Raw genomic sequence first — 22,312 nt, 5'->3', positions numbered from 1 at the left:
GACTCTGAAATATATGATAGATTTGCGTCAAAGCTATTTAGTTTCTATGTTATGAAATATGCAATAGGCTAAATGTGATTGCATATTCGATGGTTCATTGGGACATTCATAATTCAAAGGGACAAAATAGCGCCAAATATATTCAATAGTGCACAGAAATGAAAATATAAACAGGAATAGATGTTGAAATGAGCGGCAGTGATTGTTTGGATGTGCAATTTTCTGCGAAATGCAGTTTAAAAACATCTGATAGTGATAATAAGCACCTAGAATGTGTGCCACTGCTTTTGATGGACGTCAAACATTGCAGCGCTTCTTCGCCAACACTTTTTGAAGCATTTGATGCCAAAGTGTTTTTTCGAACAATTATGGTACATGCACGCATAGTGGGTAAAATGGTTCCGACTAAAAATAATGGTCACTATAAATTTGAAATTGATGACAACACATCAATTTTGCCTTTGTTTATTCCGAAAAAAGAAGCCGATATTCTCGAATTACAACGCTTGCGAAATGAAGTGTTTATAAGAAAGTCAATTAAGGAGAATACAGATATTTTAACTGCATTAGAGAAGCTGCTGAACAAAACTAGAAAACAACTAGACCCATCACGAATTGCCGTAGGTAACAAAGTATTTGTCTTCGGTAGGCCAAATTTGTTTCGTGGCCAAGTGGGCGTATTCGGCTTTAGTTGGGACATCGACACGGGTTGCGATAGAACAATGGAATTGGCTTTCAAGGACGAAATAATTGACTGGTATATGAAGATATATAAAACATCAAAAAGATAAAGTTTTTATGGTTTGTTTTTATGATCGGTTTACTATTTTTATTATTTAATGGTTTGTATGTTTAAAATTTAAATAAAAAATATTAATCCTCGCTTATTTCAACTTGTTCTATTTTTTCCTTGTTCTTTGTCATATATCGAATTTGTTACATCAAAATAAATCCCCACTAGAAAAAGAACATAGAAATCCTAAAGTCGCACCAACAAAAAAATATTTTATGTAGTTTTCGCACGAATTGCAGCACGTTTGCCAGTAACAGCTTGGAAACCCGATTTAATGCTTGCTACGGAACATCTAGAACCGCAAGATTCGCATTGCAGGAAGAATAATCTTGTATCTTTTTGCAGTATAGTTTCGGGTGAACGGCAGGTGTGGCAGGTCACGTACTCTTTGATATAACGACGCAGTACATTTTCTATCTGTTTAGGTTGGAAACGACCTTTTATAATAAGCTGTTGGTTTCCGTCCATTGAACCGCTGGTACCCAATTCAGCTAATAAAAAGTCTAATAAATGTTTTGGCAAACGATGAAGTGTTTTTGCAATATCCATAAAGTTAGCAAATGAAGTCTTCTTTGTGCCGACACGCAATACTTGTGGAGGTCTCATGACAAATTTCGGTTTACGTCCAGCTGCCATATCTGGGTTTTTATCAAGGATGATTTCAAATACACGTTTTAATAACTCATCATATGTGTAATCACGATCTGTACCGGCCCATGATGAACTGTTATCATCAACTGTGTGGAAAAAAGAAAGAGTATTGCATCACTATAGTTTACAAAATACAATTAAAATGCTTACCATTTTCTTTATTTTCGCTTTTATCTTCTTCATCTTTATCGGCGAATAGTTCGTCTAAATCCTTCTTTTTACTCTTCTTTTTCTTTTTGTCCTTCGAGAAGTCCATATCTAGGTTGATATCGTCATCTTCTGGTTCTTCCAGCACTGCAGCATTGCTTTCCTCTTCTTCTCCTTCCTTTGCGGATGGTAAAGCACCTTCGAGTTCATCTAAATTAAAAGGCTTCTTCTTCTTTTTCTTTTTCTTGCCAAAACTTTCTAAATCCAAATTATCTTCTAAATCAGCAGCCCCGCTATCCAGTGGAGCGTCTTCTTTTGGCTCCTCCTTTCTGCTGCCATCATCAAGACCAAGTGCAGCGTCAAGGTCGAATGTCTTCTTCTTTTTCTTCTTTTTCAGCAATGTTGGATCAAACCCCTGAAATGAGAATAAGCATTTTTTAACAATCACAAATTCGGGGATGCACATAACCTCAAAGCAACAAAAATGTGTGATACAGGTAGAAACTTACACGTTTCACAACAAAATCTTCATCATTTTCATTGCTCTACAGAGGCCAGAGGTATACAACTTACGTCTTCTGCGTCCATAATTGTAATTTCAAATATATTAATTGTTTGTCCTTTCAACGTTGATAGAAGTTTCTTTTAAACTACTTTCTATAAAAATAAGAACTCGATGTACTATTGCATCAGACAATCCTAGCCCGTTTAGCTGACAAGGCAAACGATGTACTAATCGTTGACAGTTTACATCGATGTTAATATTTTATCGAATTTTTGAACACAAAATTATATCGATACTTTACTCATAAATAGCAGTATTCATAAACGCTTCGAAATTTTTTATATTTACATAAGCATCAATCACAGAGGTCAAAAGCAGTATATCAAAAAATTATTATTTTTCACTAAAATATTAGATATTTAGTATATTTTCATAGCACTTATGCCAAAATTGAATACAGGAAGTTGCAAAGATTAATAATAAAGTGATAAAGATTTAACTATTACATTATTTTGCCTTTACTTCATATTTTAGCGGACATTCAAACAGGCATTCGATTTTATGTAAATAATCTTACTACCAGTTTTCATATCTACAAACATTTTGTAGCGGCACCTTGTACAGAGTCTCTAGAGGCTGATAAAATGTTTAAAATTGACAGTTATTTGACATTAGTTATAGCTGATTCACATACAACTTTTGATTCGCTTTACCTCAGACTTTCGCTTTGATGTAAAAAAAGTGTTATATAATGTTGGTATCTGTACTTATATTTTCTAAAACAATTTTTCTCAATTTTAGCTTTGGAACGAATTTCAAATGAAAATAAAAGCGAAATATTACGAACAGGAATACAAAGCCCTTCATCTTTGTTCATTACTTTTCGGCGTCAAACTGAGTTTGGGTCACAACAATTTTCGCGTGTGAACGCAATCAACTTAAAATGGAAAATTTTTAAATCAAAACCAGTTAAAGCAGCCATTCTCACTAATCGTTTGCAGGCTATAAAAAAAAAAACAACATTTTATGGTTTTTTGCACATCTCCATTGTGTCTTTGCAGCAAAAATGCAAGTTTGTCAATTGTTGTTGTTCTTGTCGTGGGATAAAATATTTCCCAATTTTGAGTTGGCAGCTCTTAACCGGATGTAAATTGTGGGAACGGAAATGTTATTTAGTAAGCCAACACCAAAATAATTTTTTCTTGAGTGTTCTCGATTAGCAGATCTTGATTATTGAAGAAGAAAATTTGCAGTTTATCATTGTGACGCCATTGTGGCGCTTCACGTCTTTTCAAGATACGTTGACTTTACTGCTGTTAGAATGGTCGTTTTGGATTATTTTACCTGCGATTGGAGCACCTGTTTCATCGTTTTCGTAGTGCCAATTTGATTAAAGGACCAGTAAAATCATGTGAATGTCAAATTCTTTAAATAGCTCAACTGTTGTCATTGGATTGAAAGCAAAGTTGAAATTAAATTTAAATTCTTAAAAACAAAAGTTTGCACTTTTATGAAAGGATAAATAATTAAGATTGATTTTTCAACTTCTGAGAATTGCATGTTGCATTATAGAATTACTATTTTCAAAAGTACTACAATTAAACTCAAAGGTGTTTGTATAAGAATGTATTTCGTTGTTTTATTAACGCATTTTAATACTTAAAGTAAATTCAATTTACAAATATTTTTGTAATGGAGCCCTAGCATATTATGTTTTGATTTAACGCAATTTTCTATTAAAGGCGAGCACATTATCGCAGTAAAAACAAAATGAAATAAGCACATAACTTCTTGAACATATGTCTGTATGTACATTTAATACATAGTTAAAACTCAATTCATGCATACATACATATATCTTTTACATATAATATTTTTTTAATTCAAGGCAGTTTCACATTACAAAGCAAATTTAAATGCACATCTGCAGTACAAAAAAAAAAATACAAATAATAATAATAATAATAACATGTAACACAATATTAAACGATCTGTAGAAAATAAATGAAAGTGTTTTCTTCTAACTACTTATTTTAAGGAAGGCATGTACATGTAAGTAACTTTTAGGCATTTTATCGTTGTGTAGCAAGAGCATTAAAGAGTCCGCTTTGAAGGCAGATTTCAGCTTGAAATAGTTTTTTTCTTTTGAGAGAGGAATAATTAAAATATTTAGATGTGGGCACTTATTGTCTTTCCAGGATGAATTAGCTCTGGTCCAACGCCTCCAGCCAGCTGTTGCACTAAAATTCCCACTTCATAAGCAAGGCTTTCGGTTTCCTAAAGCAAAACAAAAAAAAAAAATGTTAATGCATTCATAAGCTAAAACTTTTATACTTTTATGTAAATGTTAAACTTACGTCTTTAGTAGCTGCTTCAGCATATACACGCACAACATCTTCTGTACCTGATGGTCTTACGAACGCACGGCCTCTTTTATAGTTTGATACCACTTTGTCTATGGCTTCTTGCAGACCCACTGGTGTCACACAAACACGCTCTGCATCGGTTGTGGTGATGACATTACGATCTTGAACTTTAATTTTCAATTGAAGATTCGGCAAATCATCGTACGTCGCCAACCAATCTTTAACGTCCCAGCCCTTATGGTTCAAAATTGTTTCGACTAGCAACATGTCCGATATGGCATCGCCAACGGTTTCATTGATGAGATCTATAACATGCAGTAGTGTTTTCGCGTCCACACTTGTTTCGGATGCCGCTTTTATCAGACTCTTAGCATTTTCGCTGAAAATAACAGTACCGTGTCCGTTAGCCTCAAAATATACACCAATATCGTATTGTAGTGCTTTATGATGCAGATGCTTAACACCAGTGGGTACGCATGCCACTGGTACTTGCAACGTATTGGAAATATAATCCGTTGAACCACCGTTAGCATATGCGGTTTGCACCAAACCCATACTCAAATCAAGCCCACAACGTTTTACCATATCCATAAGATAGTCCGCTACTAACGTAGCAATACGGTCACCATCCAATAATCTAAACTGATTCTTATCATCGGTGAAGAAGTATACTACGCGATCGGCATCACCATCGACGCTCACACAACGGGTATATGGTTCCACAATCGGCATACCTATGGGCACTCCTTGCTTCACTTTCACATAATCAGCACCGCAATTCTCATTTATTTTTCCATCTCCCTTATTAATTACATCCACTTGCAAGGAATCATGCATACGTTTAATGAATTGCAGCATTTTTCGTGCACCCACACCATTTGCGCCATCGAATACCAACTTATTGCGGTAGTTGCCATTTTCTAAATTATCACCGCGTAATATTTCAAACGCCGTGATCAATTTTCTGTAGTATCCTTCCTCCGTTGGCTGGCCGTAGGCGCCTCTAGTATTAGCAGCCACTACAAAGAAGTGCAACATTGGCGTCGTAACAATACCAAACTCACGCACATTTCCCTTTAGCGCAATTACACCGTCAGCCACAGCCTTTAGCAGCCGTGGACTATGGTAGCGGTTATCCATACCGACAAATACATTGGAAGATGAACCTACGTCTATTTTATTATCACTTATAATTTTGGCAACATGCGCTTCAAGTTCGCTGTCCTCAACATTAGCCAAATCAGTCGCAATGGATTCCCAACTGGCTTCCAGCATTTCACCTTTTGGGTCAATCAACTTGACACCATTATCCGGCTCTGGATTGTGGGAGGCAGTGACCATTACACCAATTACAGCGCCGCCACGAATTCGAGAACGAAGTGTAGCCAAAACGCCCATGCGGTACATAACACTGTCCAAGAATTCGGCTCTGAAATAAAAAATGCCATTAAATGCATATTACATTTATATGTATAGTATGTATGTATGTATATATGTATGTAGAACTTAAATAAAATTTCATATTTCACTACATAGTGTATAAAACTAGCAAACATACATACATATGTATGTAAAAAATCATTCACAAGTTTATCAACAGCACTGTTGCGGTTTGTTTGCAATGTTAACAACAAAAGATAATTTACTGATAACAGTGCACTTATGAACATACTGGTGTTCATTTTATTTGTTATAGCAAAATCTATCTGTGCATAATAATATATGTGTGGCTTGTAATCTTGTAATTTACATATAATAATAAGCATGCATCTCAATGCATAAGGAAGCAGAGTCTTAATTAAGCTCAGGCAATTAAAAACAGATTCGAGACAAATAGTATGTATATGTATCTATATGAAGTACATAACAAATGCATATTACAAGACATCATACAACTCATAAATTTTATAGCATACTTTCGGTAGGCGATTTCCCTTCCTTAGTAGCTAATGGAACAGTTGTTTACCTTGAAGTTGAAAATGCATGAAAGCACAAAATAAAAGTTCAAAGAATATGGAAATAATTTGTATTACAAATGGCAAGAAGTATTTATTCATTGCAAAATAAAGTGAAGGGAGCTGCAATGGTTCGTAGGTGATTCAACCCATGCATTACATAGCAATAACGGCTATCTGTGATTCACCTGTATACAACGCCCTAGTTTGTGGCTACTTGGCCCCAATAGTTTTTGCTTTAATAATTCAGAGTAAATGGCTAAAAAAACAAACAATTTCAACGGACATATATGTATGTATGTACGTAAACTGTAAGAAAGAATAGGTTGAATTTTGAAGGGGTGATTGGCAAGTTTTTACATAGTGTTTGTAATAGATGTATGCATGTACATATATATAAAATGCCGTGCCTACTAGCAATAATTAATGTGCATATATACATACATATAAACTAAAGTTCGTGCTTTGACCTTTAAGCAGGTCAGCTGCTACCATTTAGAGTAATGCACCAAGTTTATCATTTTTTGGCGTGGCTTCTTTGATATAAAGTATATGCTTGTTTGTGTTATTTATACTAAATAATATGCAGTACAAAAAAATCTATAAATAAAAATGTTATGTGGGAATTAGATGGAGGTGGCAGGCATGCATATGAATACATACAGATGCACATATGTATAATGGTTCACGCGGTTGGGTTTAATAAATATATGAATATACAGTTGAATATTGAGAACTTCAATCACCGGTATTACAGAATATGTCCTGCTAGCACTTTTGCCTTTATCAGTCCACATCAAAATTTTTAAACAAATTGCAATAAATAATATTAAAAGCTCTTAATATAACTCAAATTTCACTTACTTGCCACGAAAACCTGCCGTGCCATATTGTATTGGTGCTGTCGACTTCTTTGGGTACATTTCCCTTGCAAACGCGTACACGGTTCGTAGGTTTATGGACATTTTGTTGAATATTAATTCACTTTGATTCGAAACACCAAATGCAGAAATTCAAGTTATTTGCCACGACACACAACAAAACACGTTCGTAGACAATAGCACGGCACCTACAGAGAGTAAAAGTATATTGTCTCAAAACCGGGAAGACTTGATTTGGAATTTGTCAACAATATTTTATAGGAGAAATGTAATATATAATCAATTGTATGTATTTGTATTAACGGCCTCCTACTGTTTAGAGGTGGCACACCATTATTTTGATAGTGAGGGAAGTTATTTATTTTTCTTTGCGCTGTTGTTTTTTGTGATTTTCAATATACATTCACTTATTTTATGAGAGCTTACTTTAAAATAATATGAATGAAATGTACAGCTCGAAAAGTTTCCGCGAAAACAGCCGATTTCATTTATTAAAAGCTAGAAAATGACCAAATGTCAAAATATCAGAACTGTGAGAATAGCGCAACACCCACAGAGCGTAAAATTTATCAAGTAAAATCGATTACGATTACGATCACCAAATTTAACGGTTCATCAATAGCGAAATTAAGTGGTTTTATTTAATAATATAAAATTAATTGTTTTAAATCTCATAATCAAAGAAAAATATTCTCGAATTTGCACCTATTTATTTAGATAAATAATATTTAAAATAATATGTGACAATATTTGACAATTTTGTTTATAATGTTTTCCAACACTGTGACAGCGTCAAATAATCGCTGAACGTTTTTCTAGTCAACTTCCTCCCTCTTTTAAAATACATTGTTTTGAATATAGGAATTTATTTGGTTTAGTTGGGAAAATTTTCCATATTAAACCATTTCCTAAATTTTCTCAAAGTTTCCGTATAAACCACAAATAAAACTGTGGAAAACACCTCATTCCCACAACAGTCAGAGCTACATAAGCGGAATGGACTCTCTTTTATCTTTAACTGTTATGTCGTCAAAGCTATTTAGTGTTAGTTACCGTGAAGGTTTGAGTAATTGTTTATACCGATACAACAACAATCACATTATTCATAGTTGCTTCTGTTAATTTATTGGCCAAAATTTGTATAAGGGACCGCATTTGTCCTGTATGAAACATGAAATTGACTACTACTCACTACTAAAAGGAAACGTTTTTTTACTTTTTAACACTTTCAATACTTACGAATGCCACCAAGAGATATTTTCAGTAGTTAAGGTAGACAAGGATTTTATGATTAAATTACGATATTCGTAAAATTAACTAATGAAAATAAATATTCGAGAAATCTTTACAAAAGAGCATTTCTATATTATACAATTTCAAGTATATTAGTTACATTTAAGTAAACCATATTTGTTGTGTGTATATATTTCGTTATAAATATAAAAAATTGGACGGATTTCTACATAAAAAAATTTGGACGGAATGTTTCAGTATAAGGCACTTAATAATCAACGTTTAAATATTTTGATTACGAACTATTCGAGAATACATATGGACAACAATTTGCTTATTTGAGATACATAAGTGTGTAGATGTAAAATAATCTACCTTTGTGCTTATGTTGCAAAATGCACTGCGTACATTGTTTTGTAGAAATTATGATATATAAACGTGAAAGCACACATTTTTTTATGAATGCTGCTTTAACAAATCATACCTTCTTTATACTTAACCTAAGGTATTTATAGGTGTCAATTTTTGAACTATTTTGGAATTATTTTAGTAATATTGTTTAAAAAAATAGTAATTCTTTTTAAATACCTAAAGTATAGATGGAATAATTTTCTTCTCAAAACCCTAACAGAAAAGTAAATACCATAAAGAAAAGCGGTATGGAAACCATTAATTGTGCTGCACCAGCATAACAATCAGTGATACGTCGAGCACGCATAAAGTTGCTGCCCAAGTAGATGTCGTAGCGACGTTGATTAGGTGGTATGACACGTAGTTGACGTGTGGCATCTTGGAAGATTAGATCGTAAAAGCCCATCGGCGAAGAGAACATACTAAAACTAAACGTATCGGTATTTTTGCGACCGTACAGTTGTTGGGCGTAGGTTAATAAATTAATGTATGCATTAATTTGGGTGTCATTGTAGTTAACACCGCCACGCGTTACAATCGCATTTGCCTTAACCTTACCCAAATTACATTTTTTATAGTCATGCAACTCAGCGCGAGTACCTGCAATAATTTATGTGTTTAATTAGAGTTAAAACAAATTTCTTTGTTGTAGCTTACCATCGGTACAAAGTAATTCAAAATCATCGTTCAGTGTATTTCGCGCCCACCACTCTTTACGTTTGCCACCCGTACTTTCCATAACAGTGGTGTGCTTCATAAAAGCTACATGCCCGCCACCCTCCACTAGACAACGGAATGCACCGGTATGACCATAGTAATCTTCAGATGCATCACGTCTACAATAACGATAACTGGTGCCATGACAGAGATCACACATGCTGTCGTAGGGTACGCCAGTGTTATATTCATTACTGATAGCGCCAGGTATACACGACTTCGTGAAGTATTCAGCAGCAGCACGTATTGAATCGCAACCGTATGGGCGTATCCAACCGTTCGATATGAGGAAGGCCATTGGATAGGTCCAGCCAGCAGCTGTGTTAATGCCTGTGTGACATGTGTACTTGCCCTTTAGATATGTCAGTTCAGTGTCCGGATCTTCTTCCTTTGCGACGGCTACAACATAATACTCCGGTTCGCCCAAATTGTAAACTTCAGACATAAAAGGAATCAAGTCATAATTCAAACCACCAGTATATACATCGCCTGCATCAAATACGGCGATATCAGCTTTTCCAGATTGGATCCATTGCATACAATTAATGTGCGAATGTTCCTTTTTGCATATCAATTCAGGTTTTAATATTTGCGCTTTTAAAGCAATCTAAGGGTATAAGGATGTGACTTAACCAAATACAATTTTAATAAAAGCAAAATAAACCTACCTTCATTTTAATACATTTCTCCAGCTCGGGATCGGATGTTACACACAGTGTCATGCTAGGTACTGGACAATCACGTATGCCATAAATGTAAGTGGTTGTGTCTTGCAAATGTTTGCTAAATGATTGATCATCTTCTGGAATTAATATTAGCGATCGTGCAGAATCCTGCAATTTGACCATTGACAATAAAAAAAAATTAATTTGAAAATGCATTTATATATTAAATTATTTTTCAAACGTTCAAAGTACTCACCTGAAACATAAGGTTTGCTTTGCCATGACGACGTGACTCAAATATTCGGAATTTTTCATATAGAATGGTTTCGTTCGTACCTTCCGGATAATTGCGGTCCGTTGTGAAACTTGAGTCCAAACGATCATTGCGGAAACCGCTATTACCCCCATCATAATTATCATAAGGGTTTCGGTTGTATGTATTGGACGTGTCGTACGGATTATTTGAATTATACGGATTATTGCTATTTACTCCATAAGTGTTACCGTATTGATCTTTATTATTTACATTATAATTGAAATTATTTCCCGCTTCGCCATTTAAACGTTTGTTTTGCTCATTCGCTTCTTCCCGCAGAGCATCTGAGTAAAGTTCAATTATACGTCTTAAAAATTGCTGAAATTTCTTTCGTTCGAATGAATTTCGTGCAGAGGATGTGACGACTGCATCGGAGGGGATAACGCCCCAGTTGCATTGGCGATATTCGCTGACAGGCACCCGGCGACCATCACGACAAAGCAGTTCAAAGCGATCAGGTGATAAACTACCTTTATTTTGGAAGAAGGATTCGATTTAAAAAATTTAAGAACTTATATTGTAGCCAGCTTACTGAATTCGTTAGTTTGCAGCATTTCCGTGACTGTTGAGTCGCGTAGAAAAGCCACCTCACCAGCTTCGAGGAGACAACGGAATGCACCATCGTAGCCAAAGTAAGGATCTTTCGCAGAACATCTACCGCCAGGTATTTTACCTGTGCACAGCGTACATAGTCTGTGGACAAAAAATATTTTAAAATATTCATACAAAGTGAAATTTTTTTTAACATTTACTTATCAGAATTATCTCCAATTGGATTGTATTTGTTGATTAATGAGTACACGGCGCAAGAATTATTAAAATAATTGGCAGCGGTTTTGACTTGATTGTTACAGTCAACTACTTCCATGCCACCCTCACGTTGCAACTGCATATAAGAAAGAATATTAGCGAAATATGAAAAAAAAAATTGTAATTATAGTTACCGTATATATGGGCACAATCCACCCGGCCATGCTACCCACCCACGGGAAGCAGGCACGTTTGTTTCGCAAATCTCTTAAACTGTAAACATCTTGCAAAGTGTCCTTTTTGACAACAGCGACAGCGTGATAATTTGCCAAACCTCCGGCAAACTTTTCTTGCATAATAGGTACTAAGGAATTGTATCTACCAGCCGTAAAAACATCACCCGCATCAAGTGTTGTTACGTGTGCTTTCTCATGATCAATATGGTGAATACATTCATCCGCGCTGTAGCCCAAAAAACATGTGAGATTCAAATAAGCATCATCAAATAAAGCTCGATCCCGTTCAATAGCAACGGTGAGGTTTTGACATTTATATTGTTCTTCAAGTGATTTGGTGCACCAAATTATGTTTTTAACTTGTCGCTCATTTTCATAGTGATGTTGAGCATCTGTAAATGAAAGAAAATTAAGTGTGACTTGCGGATAATTACAAAATTATAGGTTTGATAAAATATAAATTACTATGAACTTATATGTTATACTAATATCACTACTTTTAATAATAAAACATTATTAAATTAAGCAACGCCCCATCAATTGTTGCTTTCGGAATGCGTCATGTTTTCTTCCTCATCAAAACTAAGCAACTTTCGCATCGATTGTTCTTTTGATCTTACCTATATCGTTCCCTTGTAACAGGAATATAAATATGCTTAGTAAACATATTCGCAACATTTTGAGGTAGTTTTTAGTACTCTGCAATAAAAATTAAAATATAAAATTTTTGTTTACAGCAATTAATGAAATGACACACCCAACAAAATGTTTACAATGGCGGCAGTGCCAAAGCAAATACCAAAGTGAAATAATGACAGCGAACGTCAACTAAAGAAAAATTTAGAGCATGTTTAGGTACAGCTTCAAAACATCACATGTATGGATTTTATTAAACTATTTGGTTTTTTTAATCTATACACAAATTTTCTTGGTTTACATATATATTTCAATTCGTGCAAATACTAGTGATTCTTTTTTATTTAATTATGTTATTAGTACCTTTGCTTGGTTCTCTACCATTTGTTTTACTATAATTTTAATTTAATTATGGCAACCCTATTACTTTGTATCAGCTGATGACCGGTTATCAGTTCGCCCAATTGGATACGTGGATTTTCTTTAAATAATCAAGTATTGAAATCCATTATCCATTGTATTTAACAATTTCACCTTATTTTAATATTTTACGTCTTATTACCTCAGTATTGTGCAATCAAATCATTCCTTGTGTAAAATGTCGACAACAAATTTACAAAGAGATGAACTGTTATTGCTTTTTGATGTGGATGGTACACTGACCTATCCACGTAGCAATATTCAACCTGAATTCGAAGCATTCCTGTACTCAAAAGTGAAGCCGCGGGCAAATATTGCAACTGTTGGCGGTTCTGATTTGGAAAAAATGTTTGAACAATTAAATGGTAAAAAAATACTTGAGGAATTTGATTTCCTCTTCCCTGAAAATGGTTTAGTGCAAATTGATCATGGGAAAGAAGCTGGAAAACAAAACATAATACAATACCTTGGCGAGCCCACTTTGAAACGGTTTATTAATTTTGTACTTCGTTATTTGTCCGAATTGGATTTGCCAATTAAGCGTGGTACTTTCATAGAATTTAGAAATGGTATGATGAATGTATGTCCAATGGGTAGACAATGTACGCGTTCGGAGCGAAACATGTTCGTCGAATATGAGAAAAAACATCCTGTGCGTGAAGAAATGATTAAAACACTTCAAAAAGAATTGGCAGATGTTGATCTACAATACAGTATTGGTGGCCAAATCAGTTTTGACGTGTTTCCAAAAGGTTGGGATAAAACATATTGTCTGCGATATATTGAGGCCAATTACAAATTTAAAGAAATACACTTTTTCGGGGATAAGACTGAACCCGGCGGCAACGATTACGAAATTTTCATTGACCCACGCGTGATATCGCATAAAGTCGCCACGCCTGAAGACACGCGCCGTATACTTACAGAATTGCTGCAACTTTCCAATCCTTAAATTGCATTTTATATTTTTCCTTGCTTGATTTTTTAACATTTAATACGAATCGTTAATAATAAATATAATGCCAAGTATTTTTCTAAAAGACTTACAAAGACGAACATCTATGTAATATCTGAGTTTATTAATTATTGTAATTAACAATTAATCAGTTTCCATTCCCGCGTCATTTTCATCGTCATCACTGTCACTATCACTTTCAGAGCTTTCATCATCATTCTCATCCGAATCGCTACTTTCACTGTCAACCCATTCATGTGCGTTCATATCGTTGGTAATGATAGATTTCCATTCATCTAATTTATGCAAATCCAAAGCATAGAAATCGTTGAATGTGTATTGTTTGTTATCTTCCTCATAAAGCCCACCATATACGTATAGGACACCTTTGGAGACGCATAAACCAGAGTTCATGCGGGGTGAAGGCACATTCTTCGGTCGTCTATTTGGAAACAAACTGGGTACTTTCGGTAAAGACGCGTTGCTACTTATACTAGGTCCTGCCACTGTAACGGTAAATACGCCATCTGTACTTGTGGTTTCAGCAGAGTTTGTAGCCACTTCCATTTCGACATCCTGCGCCGTTGTTTCTTTGTTTTTCTTGTTAACGTTTTTTTCCTTTTTAGCTATTTCTAATAATCGCCAGGTTTGCGTAGTTAAGTCCAATGATAAAAGCTCTTCGCCGAACTGTCCTTTTATATCTTCCTCATCTTCATCAATGTCCATGACACCACCAAAACAATACGACTTACCATTAGGAGCTGTCGTACAACTAACACTACTCCGTGGCAGTGGCCTATAACCACCAGGTTTTACTGTGACCCATTTAAATTTATCAGGATTGGTCTCTGCAATATAAAATGCACAAGTGTTAGAAAATATGAACATGACTGTAATTACCAAAAGTTTATAAGAAAAAACTTACTATCAGGCACAAGTGAGAACATATCTGTGTGTACAACACCACGGTCGGCATCTTTCTTAATTGCTGCCTTTGAATAACCACCCCATATAAGCACTTTGCCATCGGGACAAGCTGCCATACAGCAACCGGAACGCGGTGCTGGTACAAGGGCACCACTTACGTCGACCTTCAACCAAACATATGATTCCAAAGAAAATATGTGTACGTCGTTAAAATATCGGTAAGACTGATTATTATCGTGGAAGCCTCCGAAAATAAATAGACGTTTTTTGTTCGCAACCATTCTATGACCGCTACGGGCACTTGGTCCATTTGGTGCATTCACTTTTTCCCATGTACGCGTTTTCATACGCATCACCCAAAGATCTTTATAATGATAAAATTGCAGCTGCGACGGACTGGCATGCTCTCCACCGAAAACCTTAAAAAAAATGTAAAAATTTTTTAGAATATATAAAATAGCATACTTATAAAAAAATACCCATAATTGGCCGCCATCCGTTGCTACAGCCACCATTTGATGACCGCTACGTGGTGCTGGTCCTGCTGGTGATTGCACTTGCTTCCATTCATTTTTCGCAATATTATAGAAAAACAAATCATTGTAAACGCAAACGCGTTGACCATTATAAAATTCTCCTCCAAAAAGTATGAGCTCTTCTTTTTCTGGATGAGCGACCAAAGTGAAATTTGAACGTGGCGTTGGTGGTGAACAAATCTCTTCCGTCACGGTTTTACGCCGTGTTTCCTCAGCCTCTAATTTAGCTACCACCTCTGCTATATCAGTCTAAAAATTGTCATGGCGAGTTAAAGTATCTATTATAATTGTTTACTATTTATAACAACATACCTCACCAAGCTTCTCCAACAAACGCTTTTGTTTGGCTGCCAATTTCTTATCCGTTTTCATTGCCGTCTTTTCAGCACCTTTACCTTTCTTCTTATTCTTATCCTTCTTACCCATAATTAATAAAATAAATTTAAATGTTTAATGTAATTTAGTTAAAGTGTATTGCAAAATTTTATAAATAAAATACCGGTTGCACGTGTATGAAGCAGTGTTGCTTTTTAACGCAATTCTCCAAATAACACAGCAGGTATGCACAGAGCCATAGAAAAATTAGGAAATAAATTAATTTGCTGTGGATTTATGAAAACTATTTTATTGTAGAATATTTTTTATTTATTTATTAGTTTTCATCATTATTTGATTAAAAATAGTGAGTTTGTAAAAATAGTTTTGTACAAAAATTTTTGCCGGAAATTAAAAAAAATAAATGATGATCAAAGGAGCGCTTTTCAAACACTTCATGGTTATGAAATGTTTTATTAAATTATTTTTTTATTTATCTTATTTCAAAAAAGTATTTTTGCTTTAATGTTTTCTTTAATACACTGACCCCAAAACATTTTTATATATCTGCGAGTTGATTTAGCAAAGTCACTAGGCAATAAGGAATTGTCAACAGATGTCGCTATTTATTTATGCTTGTCTAAGAGCAATCAACCTGTCAAAATTCAATTTCAAATTTACATACAGGTGTTTGAACGGATAAAATAGCTCATAAAAATTTAAAAAGTTTGTTTTTACTTTTCTAGCTTACCTGCTCAGGTATAAAAAGCATTACAAGCTATAAATTAGCTATTTCAAAACGACTGATTGGTATGAGGACTGCCAGAGGCCCACGTCTCAACGCGTTCAAATGAAATTCCAACATTTAAAAACTTTATAAAAATATTTATTTAAGTTATATAGATTTTGTATTTTTCATGGCTTTAGATAGCAATACATTTAAGTAGTATACAAGCATATAATTTAATCATATTACACATATACACAGAGCATAAGTATTAATAGGCTTTATAGTTCCGCTTATCTCCAATATCACCTATGTACATACATACATATTTACATAGATTTCAATATTGTGGAACTTGCAAACTTCCACTGCTCGCCGAAGTCCGACCATTCATCGACCAACTCGAATCGAAACCATAAGCACAATCCGAGTCCGAATCAACTAGCGCATCTGACGGAACGCGACCAAGAGGCGCACGTTTTTGATTTGGTGTTGTTGGCATACTGCTGTAGCCAGCTATTAGATTCGTACTCGAATTCGATGATGAAATGGAATCACGTGGTGAATCTGTTACAAGCGACGATGGCACCGATGAGCGCATTGCCGGTGTTGTCATGGATTTTTGTCTCTTTTTTACAAGCGTATCGATGGTTTTTGGAGGTGGCATCATTTCTTTGTCATCTTGGTCATCTTCAACATGATGTTGTATATTATCAGCCGAACCCCATGATTTATGTAATTTCTCAAATTTCCTCTGCAAACTATTCATGTTGACCGGAACGCTGGCCCGTGAGCTTATATTATGCTTTTTGTTATTACTTTTATTACTAGATTTGCTGCTAATCGTATCAGTGCCTGAGGGTTTGGTCTTCATCGTCATCGGATTCCGTGTCATACCAGCGGCAGGATGATGACGATGACTTTGCAGACGGTGTTGGTGAGACCGCTGGTGATGGCGACTTGCTGCTCCCGCTTGGGAGAGCGTGTGCCCATTTCCCACTCCCAAGAAGTTGCTGAATGCTTCGGTTGTCTTCTTCACTCGGACATTCAAAGAACCAATCCGAAGGAATCCGGAATCTTTTTCCGCTGTTAATAAATAAAGACAACGGTTAGTTATAGGAAAACTAAAAAAATTCATATTAAATATAAAATGAAATAAGTAGAAATTAGTTGAGATGTTGACCGACTAAATATTTGAGCTCACCTGTAGTTTTTTTCTTTGCCTTGATTTCTGTAAGGATTCGAAGAAAAATTCGATATTTTAGTTGAATTTATAAAATTTGAAAAAAAAAACACAAAAGATCCACTTTTTGAAATAAAAGATATGCGAATGTACATGCAAATGCCGAGTCTTAATACATGCATACATACTTATGACGGAGTGCTCCATAAAAAAATGTTTAATGACTTAAAAGTGCAAAGTATGGTGAAAAAAAGAAATAAAAGTAAAAATGAGTGCAAAAGTTACAAAAAATAAAAATTTAACTCAAAATTACTTACCGTCAGAGAAACACTACAATATAGGTTTTCCGAAGTAGTACCAGATAATAGAGTGTCTACAATATCTACTGCATAAATTAAAGCAACGCGCTACTAAAACTAAATAAATTTAAATACATACATATGTACAAAATATTATGTAATTTAAGAAAACAAATACAAAAACAAATTTTAGTGTCTAAAACTAACCAACTAAGAATTTGTGCAAACTATATTTTATTAAAACAAATGACACAAACATGGAACACGTAGCAAAGAATGAAAATTGAAGTGCCAAAATAAAAAAACGCATCACAAAACGTCAAAAAATCCAAACAAACGAGAAATATTTGACAAATTAAGGAATGCAATTGTAGGAGCTTCGTTAGTCAGCACTTGCATCAATCGCTTGTTCAAATAAATCTTGAACTCTTTTACGCCGACTAGGCTTGGTTGCGCTAGGTTCAACTTGCCTCCAGGAGTTAAAGGTGCTGCCAGCGACGCTGCCACCTTCGATCACATGTTGACGCATCGCTTGAATTTCTATATAAGATTGAGGCGACGACAATACAATATTTTGGAATTATTAGAAATGGTTCAAGAACAATTTAGTTTTTGTTGTTTAATGGGTAAATGCTTTGCGCAGGCCGTTATGAATAGATGAACACCATTTTCTTGAACACAAATGAGCACATGTAGGATGCAAATGTTTTTGTTTTTTTTTATTTACTAAAGGCAAATCGTGGGCGTTGCGTTTTTTAAAAACAAATGTGATGCTTTAAACGTTGTTTCTGTTTTCTTGGGTACATAGAAATGATAGTTAGTTGTTTACTTGCGGCATTATACAGACACCATGCGATTTGAGCGTTTAATAATATGCCGTCGTTCTCAGCATTATCCGCTTTGAGTGCGCGCATAAGGAATGAAAGATAAATTTATTATATTATATTTGAAAGTACACACATTTTTGTATGAATGTGTATGTGTAAATTAAGTGATGATCATATTTTTTAAATAATGCATTCAAATATTTGTTTTGTGCTGTGAATTTAATTTATTAAAAATACAAATTAAAATATAAAAAATAAAAAAAAATGAAAAAAATGAAAAAAAAAAAATGAAAAAAATTAAAAAAAAAAAAAATATTTAACAAAAAACTAACTTTAGTTTTTTAAGACTACTGTGATTGTAAGTAATCCTTGATGCGTTTGTCAACCCTAAAATATGACTTATTTTAGAACCTGGTTCGGTATGAGGAACATTTTTTTGTTTTTTTTTTAATAAAGCAACATTTTTAATATTAAACTAAATGTAGATAAAAAATATGATTTTATATATGTATATATTTAAAAATATGCCTGTTTAAGTGTTCTTTTACGAAAAAAAAAAATAAAAAATAATAATTGACTTAACATTTGAAACAATTTTTTTTTTTTAAATTTAATCACAAATACGGATCTAAAAATAAAAAATAAAATAATTTCCATATACCGGATTAAAAATTCAAAATAAATTTAACTTAAAAAATTTTATTAACTTTCAAAACTACTGAAATTTCTAACTCAGCATAATTGCAAAATTTGTAAGAAATGTGAAAAAATATATTAATTATGTAGATGCATATAGGATTTTTTACAAACATAAAAAATAATAAAATACTAAAAAGTAAAAAAAATTAATTTACTAAAACGGCCGTCAAAGCATTGTTTACTACATAAGTAAAGTGTATTATTATAGTTATTGTTATTATATATATAGATGTATATTTAGAAACAGTGTTTAGTTAGGTGTAAGTAATAAAATTGCAATTAAAAATCATGCGAGCAAGAAAAAAATAAAATAAAATAAAAATAAGAATAAATACATAAACGGTTACAATCCTCCGAAAATAAATTTGTGTTAGAATAAAATATTAGGTTAGTTAAGTGAAATAAAATTGCTTGCATAAAATTAAAATAATAAAATTAAAAATGTCCATAAAACGGTTGAAAATAAAAATTAGCTTAAAAAAATTAAAATAACAGTGATTTTTTAAGCGCAACTAAAATATTTTGTAAATGCCACAATAGTCATAAGCCAGGTGTACGAGTAATGTAGTGGTTTTACTCCGCAAGCAGCTGATTAGTCACAGGCTTGTTGGTAGTTTGGGTGCCAGCGACGGCAGCACGCAAAGTTTTACGAAAGAAACTCTCCTTACGTCGTGGCGTGGTGCCTTTTTTTGTAACTTTTTGATTTTTTTCCGTAGATTTTGGTGTTGCACCGCCGCTACCACTGCCACTGCCACTGCCACTGCCGCCACTTTTACCACTTCCACCACTAGTTATCGAAGCGCCACCCTCAGCGCTCGGCCGACGCTCTGGAGTACCAGGCGATTTAATGTTATTATTGTTATTGCTTTTATTTAGCTGAAGACTGAGCGGTGAAGTGGGTGGCGATAGCATTTCACATGGCTCTAAAAGATCTTGTTCCGGCGAGAATAAAGATGCGGCCAACGCCTTTTTCGGGCGACGACGCGAAGTGGGCGCTGTGCCGGTCATAAGTGATTGGGCACGCGAGACAGTGGCAGCCTTACTGTTCGGCGATATTGTCGCGTAGGCTTTCGGTATGTATTTTTTGTTGCGTACACTGCTGCCGCTGGCACCTTTCAAAAGCGTGCGCGCCCAGTTGTTGTTATTGTTGGGTTCAATTTCATGCACATAGTAATCATTGTAGTACTCACTGCTGAAGGTGGACGGTGAGACGCTGGTGCTTTGTTTGCTGTAATCCAACGGTTTGTTGCCGCTCCAGTCCGTTAGATCCCGATTGGCCTCTGTAATGAAAAATTTTTTATCAAAACAAACAAAGTTGTTATCGCTGAAATTGTATGTATGTTTGTTAATCGAGTTCGAAATTGTTTGGGGGGGAGCGGATTGTATCGCTTCAGCGCTTATCACTTCGGCTACTTGGGTAAATGGTTAAACGTTTGAAAGTGCCGCCCGAAAACCTAAATTATCTAATAAATGCGTTAAACTGTCAATAACCGAATTTTAATGTCATTGTTGCTTCCATCGCACACATACGAACTTCCGCCTAATATCATTTAGAGCACTCGTGGGTTTCTATTACACTCTGTCATATCTATAACTGATATGACTGAATGATCACCGAAAATCACAGTCGATTACTGAGCAAATATTGAACTTATAATTGGGCAATTAAAAGAATTTCCAGTAATGCGATAATAAGGGCAGAAGTGTGGCAGGGTGATCAGATAACCGACAAATATTAATAAAGACGATAAAAGCCGAATGCCGACATGGGGCCACCGTTTGTTTCCGAGTAATAACCAATCACAGATATCAGTTTAAATATGTGACCATATCGTACGTTTCAACGGTATCTCGTATTACTTCAAACACATAATGATTTTAGTAATTCGTTGTTGAATCTGATATTCTTGAAATTAATTATAATGAATTATGTCTACGAGAGTTCGCTCTTAACCCTAATTGTTTCTTTAAATACTTTTTTTTTAACTACATGATGTGTGGGTTGTTATTGTATCGGTGATTTGGAGAGTTGAAGGTTTAAAATAAGAGATGTTCGATCCAAGGTACAACAACATCATTGATTTTATGTAATGTAATCCTTCTTAGTCTCAAAAACAAGAAATCCTTTAAAAGGCTTCGAAGCTTCGTACCACCGAATCGGTATCGAATTGTTCCAAGATCATTACAACAAATGCATTACTCCATCGCGATTATGTCAAAGACTAAAACTATATTTTCATTGAAGAAACATACTTTCACAATGATCACAGTGGAATCACTGGGAACTGTAAAGCCGATTAGTTTGCTAGAAACTTTACTCCAATTTCATGAGAGTGGCAACGAATCGGTACTCCACCGTTTTCTTGCGCTATCTCTGATTACCTGCTCTTACTCTCACTAAACACTGTCCAATAAGCACATGCTATAAGGTTACAAATCTTGTCGGACGCAAATTGCTGATGCTGTGTGGAGAAGGCGAAGTGGAGTCATTTAGATACTTTCTTCTCAAATGCCCAGCTTTTGTCAGACAGACTTGCGAGAGAAAACATTTTGGTAGTCACACTTTCAGGGACCGGGCGAAAGGAGCATGTGTGATTAGCCTATTGCACTCAGTCGATTATTATAAAGTCCTCATCAAACAGGGGCTTGAATAACTTAGAAGCATACTTAGGCTGGATGGTACAAAGATGCACAACTCCAATGTACTCGAGCGACAATATGAGTAATTCTGTGTAACTGATTCGAAGCTCGAAGCATAAATAATAACATATGAATGATAAATGATGAATCCTAGATTTGAAAAATAAATACAGGTCAATTGAAAAGTGGCCGGCCTAACATAAATGGCGCTACTAAATTTTTAGTTAGCTAACCTTTAAAGGACGCGTGTATAAATTTGATAACTGTCGGATTATTGGTGTTAATTAAATCGTTTTGAGTGAAGGAAGTTTTGGTAAAAGGAAATTTCGCGTGTTGATAAAATATTGCTTTTTAAAGGGGAAAATTCGGTTAAAGCAAAAACTTGCCTTGGTGGCGAGTTTCCGGACACTGCTCCTAGAAAATCAGCCATCAAGGATTGGTATGCTAAGTTTAGACGTGGTGAAATGAGCACCGAAAACAGCGAACGCAGTGGACAGCCAAAAGCGGCTGTTACCGACGAAA

At 34.7% G+C, this 22,312-nt stretch overlaps 7 protein-coding genes across 9 annotated transcripts; 2 read left to right on the top strand and 5 right to left on the bottom strand.

Annotated features, from left to right (window-relative positions):
- The first annotated feature begins 34 nt into the window (after positions 1-34).
- Positions 35-887, top strand: LOC105225294 (uncharacterized). The gene has a single exon (XM_011203691.4). The coding sequence runs from the start codon at positions 189-191 to the stop codon at positions 789-791; it is 603 nt and encodes a 200-aa protein (XP_011201993.2). The 5' UTR covers positions 35-188; the 3' UTR covers positions 792-887.
- LOC105225293 (eukaryotic translation initiation factor 2 subunit 2) lies at positions 794-2,305 on the bottom strand. Its single transcript, XM_011203690.4, has 3 exons — positions 2,165-2,305; positions 1,595-2,006; positions 794-1,530 (listed from the first exon to the last, which is right to left on the bottom strand). The coding sequence occupies exons 1-3, from the start codon at positions 2,177-2,179 to the stop codon at positions 1,007-1,009; spliced, it is 951 nt and encodes a 316-aa protein (XP_011201992.1). The 5' UTR covers positions 2,180-2,305; the 3' UTR covers positions 794-1,006.
- LOC105225295 (phosphoacetylglucosamine mutase) lies at positions 2,164-7,860 on the bottom strand. Of its 2 annotated transcripts, XM_011203693.2 has the most exons (4): positions 7,725-7,860; positions 7,282-7,486; positions 4,454-5,891; positions 2,164-4,373 (listed from the first exon to the last, which is right to left on the bottom strand). In XM_011203693.2, exons 2-4 carry the CDS (start codon positions 7,380-7,382, stop codon positions 4,266-4,268), a joined length of 1,647 nt encoding a protein of 548 aa, XP_011201995.2. In that variant the 5' UTR covers positions 7,383-7,486; positions 7,725-7,860; the 3' UTR covers positions 2,164-4,265. The 2 variants fall into 2 exon arrangements, with proteins under 2 accessions (XP_011201995.2, XP_019845455.2); XM_019989896.3 differs by having other exon boundaries at positions 7,282-7,799.
- A 782-nt stretch (positions 7,861-8,642) lies between these two features.
- Positions 8,643-12,431, bottom strand: LOC105225296 (melanotransferrin). 2 transcript variants are annotated; one of them, XM_011203694.4, is made up of 9 exons: positions 12,384-12,431; positions 12,247-12,325; positions 11,585-12,018; positions 11,393-11,526; positions 11,173-11,333; positions 10,581-11,110; positions 10,328-10,492; positions 9,600-10,266; positions 8,643-9,542 (listed from the first exon to the last, which is right to left on the bottom strand). In XM_011203694.4, the coding sequence occupies exons 2-9, from the start codon at positions 12,302-12,304 to the stop codon at positions 9,148-9,150; spliced, it is 2,544 nt and encodes an 847-aa protein (XP_011201996.2). In that variant the 5' UTR covers positions 12,305-12,325; positions 12,384-12,431; the 3' UTR covers positions 8,643-9,147. The 2 variants fall into 2 exon arrangements, with proteins under 2 accessions (XP_011201996.2, XP_049317755.1); XM_049461798.1 differs by having other exon boundaries at positions 12,247-12,402.
- A 271-nt stretch (positions 12,432-12,702) lies between these two features.
- Positions 12,703-13,749, top strand: LOC105225298 (phosphomannomutase). Its single transcript, XM_011203696.4, has one exon. The coding sequence runs from the start codon at positions 12,861-12,863 to the stop codon at positions 13,632-13,634; it is 774 nt and encodes a 257-aa protein (XP_011201998.2). The 5' UTR covers positions 12,703-12,860; the 3' UTR covers positions 13,635-13,749.
- On the bottom strand, positions 13,710-15,653 carry LOC105225297 (kelch domain-containing protein 4). Its single transcript, XM_011203695.4, has 4 exons — positions 15,413-15,653; positions 15,044-15,349; positions 14,563-14,983; positions 13,710-14,485 (listed from the first exon to the last, which is right to left on the bottom strand). The coding sequence occupies exons 1-4, from the start codon at positions 15,524-15,526 to the stop codon at positions 13,782-13,784; spliced, it is 1,545 nt and encodes a 514-aa protein (XP_011201997.2). The 5' UTR covers positions 15,527-15,653; the 3' UTR covers positions 13,710-13,781.
- Positions 15,654-16,279: 626 nt separating this feature from the next.
- LOC125775286 (ankyrin repeat domain-containing protein SOWAHC) lies at positions 16,280-20,430 on the bottom strand (the record flags this gene model as incomplete). The annotated part of the gene is given in 3 exon segments (XM_049461797.1): positions 16,280-17,228; positions 17,347-17,373; positions 20,341-20,430. Coding segments are annotated over 3 exon segments (863 nt in total), but the record flags the coding sequence as incomplete, so codon positions are not given.
- Positions 20,431-22,312: the final 1,882 nt, after the last annotated feature.

The sequence above is a fragment of the Bactrocera dorsalis genome, unplaced genomic scaffold (genome assembly GCF_023373825.1).
Source record: "Bactrocera dorsalis isolate Fly_Bdor unplaced genomic scaffold, ASM2337382v1 BdCtg130, whole genome shotgun sequence".
Classification (NCBI taxonomy): Eukaryota; Metazoa; Arthropoda; class Insecta; order Diptera; family Tephritidae; genus Bactrocera; species Bactrocera dorsalis.
The sequence above is the reverse complement of the archived record's forward strand: the minus strand, read 5'-3'. Positions and strand labels throughout refer to the sequence as shown.